At 42.5% G+C, this 12,195-nt stretch overlaps 1 protein-coding gene across 1 annotated transcript in view; it reads right to left on the bottom strand.

The window, feature by feature from the left end:
* The window catches only part of MAN2B1 (mannosidase alpha class 2B member 1), a gene marked incomplete at its 3' end in the record, with an annotated part of 70,408 nt that overhangs the window by 32,334 nt on the left and 25,879 nt on the right, over positions 1-12,195 (bottom strand). Inside the window, exons 5-12 of the mRNA XM_082257196.1 lie at positions 10,058-10,190; positions 8,163-8,308; positions 7,938-8,054; positions 3,550-3,632; positions 3,343-3,463; positions 3,050-3,128; positions 806-915; positions 401-508 (exon numbers count right to left, since the gene is read on the bottom strand). Of these exons, the coding sequence (XP_082113322.1) occupies positions 401-508; positions 806-915; positions 3,050-3,128; positions 3,343-3,463; positions 3,550-3,632; positions 7,938-8,054; positions 8,163-8,308; positions 10,058-10,190 (897 nt within the window). The remainder of the gene's footprint in view (positions 1-400; positions 509-805; positions 916-3,049; positions 3,129-3,342; positions 3,464-3,549; positions 3,633-7,937; positions 8,055-8,162; positions 8,309-10,057; positions 10,191-12,195) is intronic.

Here is a 12,195-nt window from a genome sequence, read left to right as displayed (position 1 = left end):
ACCACCAATCACTTTACATGGGTTTTAACCACTCCCTTTACTATTCTAAGAAGAAATAAAAAAAAAAAAAATTATATATATATATATATATATATATATATATATATATATATATATATATATATATATTATATTATATTATATTATATTATATTATATTATATTATATTATATTATATTATATTATATTATATATATATATATATATATATATATATATATATATATATATATATATATATATTATATAATATATATTTTTTTTTTTTTTTATCTCCATCACTCTGAAAGATACACTTTGACTCAAGATTTTAAACATGAAACAACCTACACGGGCACCATTTAGTGTGAGCTTTTAGGGGGCAACCATATGCAAAGCAAATATTGAAAGTCAACTTACAGATTTAGAGCTCTCTGTTGAAGGACACACACTAATGTTCAGTAGATTGCAAAACACAAAGTTTTCTTTAGTCCCCGACAGATGGGAGAGAGCATTACTGACCACAACCTGTACCAGAAATATGAGAAAAAGTATTAGATCCTGTTCAACAAATAGATTGGGTCTATTGTGTCTCATTACTGGTCTCTAGTGAATGGATGGGCTGTGTTCTCATGAACATGAAGCGTCAATGAATACATGAAGCGTCAATGAATACAAAGGCCTGCAATGTTACAGATATTAGTAAAATACTAAATATGTATTAAAATAGAATATCCTTTGCAATAGGTTAATAAACCATACCCTAATTTGCCATTAAACATATTTAAAATTGATCTAATCTAGTGCAAAGTTTTACAAGGTTACCTGACAGGCTTTCCAACCCTTAAAGAGGCGCAAAGTATAGTCATCATTCACATGCTGCTTTGCCGTGCCTGTTACAGCATCATGATGCTGAGCTACTCCCATAGCTCGTCCTAAGATAGGTAAAAATTAGAGTTAAGACACTCAGGAGCTGGGTTACTGTAATAAGCTATTACAGGGGTAATAGGACACTCAGGAGCTGGGTTACTGTAATAAGATATTACAGGGTAATAAGACACTCAGGAGCCGGGTTACTGTAATAAGATATTACAGGGGTAATAGGACACTCAGGAGTTTGGTTACTGTAATAAGATATTACAGGGATAATAGGACACTCAGGAGCCGGGTTACTGTAATAAGATATTACAGGGGTAATAAGACACTCAGGAGCTGGGTTACTGTAATAAGATATTACAGGGGTAATAGGACACTCAGGAGCTGGGTTACTGTAATAAGATATTACAGGGGTAATAGAACACTTGGGAATTGGGTTACTGTAATAAGATATTACAGGGGTAATAGGACACTCAGGAGCTGGGTTACTGTAATAAGATATTACAGGGGTAATAGGACACTCAGGAGCTGGGTTACTGTAATAAGATATTACAGGGTAATAAGACACTCAGGAGCCCGGTTACTGTAATAAGATATTACAGGGGTAATAGGACACTCAGGAGCCGGGTTACTGTAATAAGATATTACAGGGGTAATAGGACACTCAGGAGCCGGGTTACTGTAATAAGATATTACAGGGGTAATAGGACACTCAGGAGCTGGGTTACTGTAATAAGATATTACAGGGGTAATAGGACACTCAGGAGCTGGGTTACTGTAATAAGATATTACAGGGGTAATAGGACACTCAGGAGCTGGGTTACTGTAATAAGATATTACAGGGGTAATAGGACACTCAGGAGCCCGGTTACTGTAATAAGATATTACAGGGGTAATAGGACACTTGGGAATTGGGTTACTGTAATAAGATATTACAGGGGTAATAAGACACTCAGGAGCTGGGTTACTGTAATAAGATATTACAGGGGTAATAGGACACTCAGGAGCCGGGTTACTGTAATAAGATATTACAGGGGTAATAGGACACTCAGGAGCTGGGTTACTGTAATAAGATATTACAGGGGTAATAGAACACTCAGGAGCCGGGTTACTGTAATAAGATATTACAGGGGTAATAGGACACTCAGGAGCCGGGTTACTGTAATAAGATATTACAGAGGTAATAAGACACTCAGGAGCTGGGTTACTGTAATAAGATGTTACAGGGGTAATAGAACACTTGGGAATTGGGTTACTGTAATAAGATATTACAGGGGTAATAGGACACTCAGGAGCTGGGTTACTGTAATAAGATATTACAGGGGTAATAGGACACTCAGGAGCCGGGTTACTGTAATAAGATATTACAGGGGTAATAGGACACTCAGGAGCTGGGTTACTGTAATAAGATATTACAGGGGTAATAGAACACTCAGGAGCTGGGTTACTGTAATAAGATATTACAGGGGTAATAGAACACTCAGGAGCCGGGTTACTGTAATAAGATATTACAGGGGGTAATAGGACACTCGGGCCGGGTTACTGTAATAAGATATTACAGGGGTAATAGGACACTCAGGAGCCGGGTTACTGTAATAAGATATTACAGAGGTAATAAGACTCAGGAGCTGGGTTACTGTAATAAGATATTACAGGGGTAATAGAACACTTGGGAATTGGGTTACTGTAATAAGATATTACAGGGGTAATAGGACACTCAGGAGCTGGGTAACTGTAATAAGATATTACAGGGGTAATAGGACACTCAGGAGCTGGGTTACTGTAATAAGATATTACAGGGGTAAAGACACTCAGGAGCCCGGTTACTGTAATAAGATATTACAGGGGGTAATAGGACACTCGGGCCGGGTTACTGTAATAAGATATTACAGGGGTAATAAGACACTCAGGAGCCGGGTTACTGTAATAAGATATTACAGAGGTAATAAGACACTCAGGAGCTGGGTTACTGTAATAAGATATTACAGGGGTAATAGAACACTTGGGAATTGGGTTACTGTAATAAGATATTACAGGGGTAATAGGACACTCAGGAGCTGGGTTACTGTAATAAGATATTACAGGGGTAATAAGACACTCAGGAGCCCGGTTACTGTAATAAGATATTACAGGGGTAATGGAACACTTGGGAATTGGGTTACTGTTTTAAGATACTGGATTGATAAGACCTACTGAGCTCCAAGCTGCTGCTGGTCCCATATGGTCCGTGGATTGCAGCTGCTCCAGTCAAAGCCTCCAGCTGATTACACACCTGGTAATGAAATATAACATGGGTTCCATGAAAAGGATATATATTATCCATTTTATCATTACAATGTCTGAAGTATTGCCCAATATAATCCCATTCAACTTTAGTAAACTAGAGAAACAAAAGAGGAAGACTATTACTTTTCATTGGTTCTTTAAACAAGAAGGACAGTACCTCCTTAGAAGTTTACACTTTCATTGCCCTGCTGTCCGCTCACCTGTAGGAAGTTATTACTGAGCCTTTCGTAGCCCTTGAAGCCGGGGCGGCTGGTGAAGTATCCTGTCCAGAACATGTGAGCTCCGTCTGCATATGGGAAGAAGTCGTCCGTCTTCACTGGCCTGGAACACAAAGACAGGTCCAACTACAGAGTGATGACAGGTTTGCATAGAGATGCACACTCACATGCCCAAAGTTCTATGCTCACCAGCTGATGTTGGCCCTATTCAGTGCACTCAGATAGCAGCTTGGGGTGGAGTACAACACATTCACCTTACTTCCATTTGCTTGCTGGAGGGGGGGGGCAAAAAAAAAAAAAAAAAAAAAAAAAAAACACACATTTGTCAACACTATGCTCTCTTCATTCATGTTTAAAGGATAATATGTGGTTTCAAGCAAGCTATAAAAAAAACTTTAGATTTACTAAAGTGACCTGACCTAAAACATTCATCATTGCTACTTTGCAGGGACCCAGTGTCCTCAAAACTAATCCTTGTCTGTGTACCTTTGCAGACCCTCTGGATTCTAGATCCCACATGGTGCCTCAGTTTCTCTCTAAGTGAAGATTAGACCTGGCCAAGGCCACCAACCAATACACATACACAAAAAAAAAAAAACATTCCCAAAAAATAAAAAGTCTAATTTTCTTCATCATTTTAGGCCACTATGTGTTCTGCCACATATTTTTGGTAAAAAAATATTGATTGGTTTGCGCGCAAAAGTTATCACGTCTACAAACCAAGGGATAGATTTATGGCATTTTTATTTAATTTATTTTCACTAGTAATGGCGGCTATCAGCGATTTTTAGAGGGACTGCAACATTGCGGGGGACAGATCAGACAACTTACTGACACTTGAGGGGACCAGCTACTAATATACAATGTTACTGTACCAATGACACTGGCAGGGAAGGGGTTAACACTAGGGGCGATCAAAGGGATAAGTGTGTCCCTAGGGGGTGCTTTCTAACTGTGTGGGGGATGGACTAACTAGATCAGGCATGTCCAAATTCAGGTCCAATTGTGACCCCCGGGCCGCCTTCATACAGCCCCACAGGCAATTTGGAAAAATCTATTGTTGTGGCCCCTGTGAATCCCCAAGCGCTGCTCAGGACCCCTGGGAATCTCTGGATCTTGCAACGTCACGGGACTGCACGCATGTCAGATTAGTTATTTTACCATTCATGTTATACATCCTTTTATATAGGCTGTTTTGAATGACATACTCAAATGATGATCCATCCCAGCACGCTGCAGCCAATTGATTTTTTCTGTTACTTGTGAATACACTATTGTGACACCCACTGCCCACACCCGCCAGCTTTATATCCCTTGCTCATATATTGCTCTATATGGCCTCAGACTTAGGCTGATTAGGGAACACTATAAAACACATAAATTTGGTGCTAGTATGACAGGACCAGCGCCCTCTCCATGATAATTGGCATAACACCCGGGGGTCAAGTAGCAGCTGTGTGGGAACAAAACACACCAGGAGGGATGTTCAAAAGTATCTGTCACACAAGGGTTAACCACATAAGGGCTATATGAACCCACCGATGATGATTGATGGCAGTAATAACGGTCATGAATGATGGCAATGTAGTAAATAGAACATTATAAAGTTGTCAGGATAACCATATGAGAAGCAGGCACTCCTCACGCTCCCCTGCATTGGGCCACCGCACATGCCGCGGCTCTAGCGGTTCAAGCCTCGTTTTGGTCCTCCTTCCCCTAGAGCTTGATATCACGTCCGGGTCCCCTTCCTGGTCAGCACTCATCATGGGTGATTGGAGTGGCCACAGACGGCGATCCTCCTTGCCTCCTATAACGGGCATTGTGTGACCCCTTTTCTACCCTTCCCTGTCGAGGATTGCGGCATTCCATTATCTCCTCACAGCCCAAGCAAGACACAACTGTCCACACTGCTGCATTGTTCCTGGCTGGTTTTATGCCTTCACACACGATGGCCACCAAGCTGAGTTTTTAAGCCCTAACTTTTCAATGTTCTATTTACTACATTGGCATAATTCATGACTATTATTGCTGCCATCATTAATCATCATTGGTGGGTTCATATAGCGCCTATATGTGGTTAACCCTTTTGCGACTGATTAGGGAGCGCGCATGCTCCGAATTGAGATGAATACATTATAAAATCTCAGTGTGTCGACAGATTATATATATTATATATACACACACACACACACGTATACTTGGTGGTATGTTCCTGTTCATATTTTTGTAACTTAAAAGTTGACAGACAACCTTTAATCACCAAAAATATGGAATGTACTTTACAATGTTCCAGACATATTTCAGCTTCCTGGATTTTTTTCTCATCTGGCCTTCAGATATGAAAGGCGGAGTGATTTAACACCTGTTTAGATTTGTCATCCATGTGACAAAATGAAAAAGTAGGACGTTTGCAATAAACTTTGCATAAAATAGTTACATTTTAATGGTCCAAAGGAGGTCAGGCAAAAATAGTCAGCCCTCATGCATTTTCACTTAATCAAATCTGGCCCCCTTTCAAAAAAGTTTGGACACCCCTGCACTAAATTAATACAGAGACCTATTCCTGAATAGCAGGAACACAGGATCTCTGTGTTCATCTGCGACAGAATGGCAGTCTGCCTTGTTTACATAGGCTGACCACCATTGTCTGTATGGGGAGTGATCACAGGTGGCCGGTGGACCCGATCCGCTGATTGGCTCCCCATCCAGCCAATCAGCACGCACTCCCACTGGCTATTACTTGAAACTACGTACAGGTAAGTAGTTGTGCGTAATGGAGCCGACCTGTTGCAGTATATGGCTGGTCGGCAAGTGGTTGTAAACCTCAGACATGAAATATAAACAAAACCATATCCCTATATAGTGTGTACTTGTCTCAATCTAGAGCACAAGTGTCATTACTATCTGGTACTTTGCCCCTCTATCAGCATGAGTCACTTCTGACAAATTTTCCTGACACCAGGAGAAATGAGGGGGTGGGGGGGGGGGAGCTCCAGCTGATTGACAGCCTCAGTTCTGTTCCTGTGGGCCGTGTCCCTTCCCTCCAATCAGCACACTGAGCTCTGCAAAAAAAAAACTTCGGCTCTGCACCCCTTTTTCTGAAATCTGGTAAGCTTTATCATTTTAAAACAGATGTAGCTGAGAGGCTGCAGATAAACCGATACAACTTATGTCAGCGGTGTTCGGTCACTCGGTTCTGAGTGCAGAAGTGTCGGGGGGGCAGATTCAGCATCGGACCGACGCTACATCCACCTAGGCAAGTATAAATTGGGGGGGGGGGGGGGGGGGGGAGGGAACCCATAGTTCTTTTAAGAGATGTATGGGCTCCCGTCAGTCAGCTGTTGAGGGGGGGGGGGGGGGTGGGAGCGGCCGGCTGAGGCATGTGGGCAGATTCCGACTCTATAGTCGCGATGACGCCTGGGCCCGGACCGACTGATGTCAGCAGACTTCAGCCCGCTGTCTGCTTAAGACGGGTCACAGGCGTGCAGAACGAACTGCACTCCTGTGATCCACAGGAGAAGTACAGCCAAATGAGCTTTGGCTATTCTTCAATGCAAGCATGCCTTAAAATGTGAATATACAGCTATAAAAGCACATTTTAACACCGTATATATTGGTTGACCATAATCAGATTTGTAGTGTGAAAAACAAAGCTTTTGTACTTTTTTTGCTATGAAGTTTGATTCAGCAGTCATGTGACCGAACTCTTTTCCTTCATGTCCCTCTAGAGGGGAGGATGTGTTCGTTTACTAAGGGGGACAGTTTATGACAAAGATAGTTTCAAAAGTCATAATTATAAAAGTTCAGTTGCGGTCACACAGCAGGTTTGAGCTTGGGGGGGGGGGGGGGTATGTGGCAGATGAACTTACTATGGGACATACAGGCAAGCCTTCCATCTTATATCACCAAAGAAGAAAGAGCGATGCAAACTGACCACGCCAGCATGGATCTGCTTCCATGTTTAGTGTGGTCAGAAATAAAAAAGGGAAGTCAGGGAAGTGTCAATCACTAGGCTAGACTTACAAAAAGACATGAATGAAAAACACTGACACATACATGGAAATATTTTTTGGGGTAACACACACTAATGTGTTGAGCTGCTGCATGTGCATTAAAGAATATGTAAACCCAACATTTAATATTCCTGATGTGTGCCTGCATTACCATATACTTGTATAATAAAAAATAAAGTATCCTGTTCTCTTGCCACACTAGGCATGAGATCCACCCCAGAGTGGTCATTTTTTCTGGCTGTTCTGGGAACTCAGCCTGCTCTCCTACAAATTATCAGACTTGTGCTGACAACCCCCACCCCCTGCACAGCCATTCACTGGGAAAACCAGTGTGCTTCAGTTTCTCCTCCTCCAGCTCTGAGCTCCTTATACTGTTTAGAACAGAGGGTATAGTTATACTGTTTTTATATTTAGATCTTCATATCAATTTTAAACTGAATAGGTTGTTTTACATATACTTTAATGCAACACATAACATGAATGGACCCCAAAGGAAAAACTATAACCCTTCAAATCTATGCACCAGGAGAGGACCAGTTTTGGGATAGCCATGCCTCATCTTACCCGAGCATTTACTAGACTGATGAGTTTGTCCATGTTCTTAAACCACGGGATGGCATTCTCATATTGAAAATCGGAGCCCATCGTCATAACGATGTGATTTGATTGGTACTCTGAGGCCTGGTAGGAGATAAAGGACAGGTGAGCAGCTTCAGCACTATGACAGTTGCTTCTTCCCCCTTACAATACTACAGACAGCATGATTCATATACAGTGTTCCTATGATACCTGGGCATTTACAGCCGCCAGGAAATTGGCTAACACGACATCTACGTTATAGCCTTCTATTTTTGGGTCGTCCATGATTGGCATGTCATTGCACAGCTGATCCCAGCAGAAGCCGTCTGGGGGGTTGTAACCATTTGGAAGTACCCCTGCAGGAACACAAGAAACACAGCAGATCATTAAACACGTCCACTTTAAAGGAGGAGCTCCTGGCTTCCCCAAAAAAAAGGAAAGTCAGCAGCTACAAATACTATAGCTGATGACTTAATATAAAGGACACTTACCTGTCCAGGGATCCAGCGATGTCCTCGACCAAATTGATTCAGCAATTGGCTTAGGGTGCAGGTGCCAGCATCTAAGTAAGAGAAACCAGCATCACAGCCGGTTTCCTACTGTGCATGTGCGAGCCACGCTGCGATTTGTGAACAGTTCTGTAGTCTTCTGGGACCTGTGCTGTGTCTCAGAAGGCTGCAGGGGAGGTTAGGGGATGGCGACATCTGACCGCAAGTGGGAGCGGGTACCTGTCAAGACTGTGTACCCGACCCCCCTCCACCAAAAAAGGGGCAGGGAGGTGGAGAGAGGAGGCAAACAAGCAGAACATTCCCTTTTGGGTGAAGTTCCACTTTAAGCTGAGACACGTATACTGGGTTAATGGAGACAGTCAAAGTGACGATTCCTAATAAGCTTGAGAGTGCTAGCACTGCAGATCTTCATATGGAAAGCCCAGCTGGAGGCTGGTATGCGGATTCTAAGACTTCAGACATCATAGTCTATCTCACTGACTAAAGAATACCAGGGGTAGGCAACCTAGGCACTAGAGGTTCTGGCACTACTGCAAGCCAGACAGCCACAGGCATGACGGGATTTGTAGTTTCACCACAGCTGGATTGCGGAGGTTCCCTACCCCTAAAATATACAAACAAGGAGCTGACAGATGGTTGTGCTTTAGCTCCACTCAGATCTCAGTTTACACTCAGCTCTCTGCTTAAATCTGTGCAGTGTGTGGTGTCAGATCCCTGCCCCTTGCCTTCTGCAACTGGGAACTGGTGTGTAAATTCTGTGCTTTGAAGAGATTTAGAGGAGAGGGGGCTGCAGGGAGACCGGTACAACTATGCAGGAGGATTTGTTTCATCTCTATCATCTGAGGCCAATCACTTCACTGGGTATATGCAAGGGTTTACAACCACTTTAACTGTTTTGTGCAATGACCATACTTCGGATTCAATTCTTAATACTGACCTGGATAGGCATGAAGGATCAATATTAAGAGCAGAAGCCTTTTCAGAAGGATGTCAACAGTGGAAGCCCACATATTTCATTTATGAATGGATCCTGGGGAACCGGGAATTATCAAAATATGGGGGCTGACAATACTAACCTGATGTGCAGGAGGGTCCAAGGCTGTCACCTGATCCTGACCTCATCATCAAGCAAGTCACTGACATGGAGTAAGCATGCAGCTAATAGAGGTGTGAAAAGTCTTAGCTCCTATGCTTCTTGCTTGTTCCAAGTCAGTGGCTCACCAGGCAATGACGGCATCCCTGGAGCCCGCACTCCTAAATAGGATTAAGTCAATAACGGCAAATCACAGGTTTGCAGGAAAAGCAGGATGGCATGGGGGTGAGGGTGGCAGGAATGGCAGCCTAAGGTGGCCCCATGATTAGGCTCCAAGGGATGGAGGAAAACGTGTTGGGGCGTGGCTTGGTGAAAGCCCAGGCTGAGGTAGGCATGCTCACCATCACACACTGGCGTGGATCTGCAGCGCCCCTGGGATTCCTCCCTTCTCTCTCCAGCCTCAGGGTGCAGTTAGCCTAGGCACGCTCCTAGACCTGAGGAATATGTAGGCTTCAAAATAAGGTTGAACATAAATTTATTAATTCGGATATCGGCTTACTGACCGGTAAAGAGATCAGCACTGGGTATTTCTAAATCATCGCTCGCTCGCCAAACCAGCTCCATTTGCCGTGTCTTTTCTCGATTGGTTTTATCCTGATAATCCAGCCGACCGAAGAAGAAGCCATCAAACCCCATCTATGGTTAAAAGTCAATTAGATGCACGTTTGCCAAGTGATAGCAAAATGCACAAATACATATGTAATCAGAGAAACCAATCACAATTCAGCTTTTACTGGTCTATCCCCCATTTAACTATTTTGCATAGACGTTAAAATGTAGATTTTAGGCCTGAAGATTTAGGTAAAAACCACCAATTTTTTTCTGAAAGCAGACACCCCAGAGAATAAAATAGCTGTAATCACACATTTTTATGTATATATAAATATTAATGCAACCATTTCGAATTTTTAAATTGCCTTTAGTGTAAAACAATTCACTAAAAAAAGTTTTTTTTTTTTTTTTTTTTTTCTGCATTAAAGTAAAAGGATGAGCATGCGCCATGTAAACAGATACCCAACATCACACATCAAACCTTAAAAAACTGTGTCCAATCTTGAAATGGCAACTTTGGTACCCAAAATTGTCCAGAGATGACACTTTAAAAGCCCATAAGGGTCGTCAGTTTAAAGGTAACCATAAAGAGCCCAGAACTATGCTCTTACTCCAACATGCATAGCAATATAGAACAGGTGTAGCCATTTTTATATGTAGGTGCCTTGACGCATGTGTGTAGGTTGGGGAATCCAAAATTTTTATTAAATTTTTTTTATTTTTTTTCCATTTAATTCAATTTCATTTCAGTGCAGCAGTGAAGCCTATGCGACTGTGCAAGTTTGAAGGTAAGGTTTATCTTAAGCTTTAAATATATGTCAAAACCAATTTTACTAATGTCAAGTGAGTTTGGTAGTATGACCATTAATGGAACGGTAGGGACCAACGCCTCACTTTTCTTCAATGACAAACATGTCATACTTTCAGTGCATCCGGAAATAATTCACAGCGCTTCACTTATTCCACATTTTGTTATGTTACAGCCTTGATTAAAAATCATTATTTTCTACAAATACCCCATAATGAAATTTTTTTTTTTTTGCAAAGATTTCAAACAAAAAAATCACATGTACATAGGTATTTACAGCCTTTGCCATGACACAACATTGAGCTTAGGTGTAGCCTGTTTTCCCTGATCATCCTTGAGCGGTTTCTACAACTTGGGAGTCCAGCTGTGGTAAATTCAGTTGATTAGACAGAATGTGGAAAAGCACACATACCTGGCTATAGAAGGTCCCACAATGAAAGTGCATGTCAGAGCACAAACCAAGCCATGAAGTCCAAGGAATGCTCTGTAGACCTGAGACATGATTGTATTGAGGCACAAACATTTCTTCAGCATTGAAGGTCCCAATGAGCAGTGGCCTCCATTATCAGTTAATGGAAGAAGTTTGCAACCACCAGGACTCTTCCTAAAGCGGGCTGCCCAGCCAAACTTGGTGATCAGAGGAGAAGGACCTTAATCAGGGAGGTGACCAAGAACCTCTGACAGAGCTCCAGCATTTCTCTGTGGAGGAGAACCTTCCAGAAGAACCACCATCTCTGCAGCACTCCACCAATCAGGCCTGTATGGTAGAGTGGCAGAACGGAAGCCACTCCTCAGTAAAAAGGCACATGACAGCCCACCTGGAGTTTGCCATAAGGCACCTGAAGGACTGACCATGAGAAACAAATTCCTCGGCCTGATGAAACAGACTGAACTCTTTGGCCTGAATGCCAAGCGTCATATCTGGTGGAAACCAGGCAATGCTCATCACCTGGCCAATACCATCCCTACAGTGAAGCATGGTGATGGCAGCATCATGCTGTGGGGAAGTTTTTTAGCAGCAGGAACTGGGAGACTAGTCAGGATCAAAGGAAAGATGAATACAGCAATGTACAGAGACATCCTTGATTAAAAAAACCTGCCCCAGAGTGCTCTGGACCTCAGACTGGGGGAGGAGTGGGGGGGGAGATTCATTTTCCAATAGGAAAATTACGCTAAGCACACAGAAAAGATAACAAAGGAGTGGCTACGGGACAATTCTGAATGTCCTTGATTGGCCCAGACTTGAACATCTCTGGAGAGATCTAAAAATGGCTGCACTGA

Source organism: Pelophylax lessonae (assembly GCF_965119305.1).
Source record: "Pelophylax lessonae genome assembly, chromosome: 4".
Taxonomy (NCBI): domain Eukaryota; kingdom Metazoa; phylum Chordata; class Amphibia; order Anura; family Ranidae; genus Pelophylax; species Pelophylax lessonae.
Note: the sequence above shows the minus strand (reverse complement) of the source record. Positions and strands in the feature narration are given on the sequence as shown.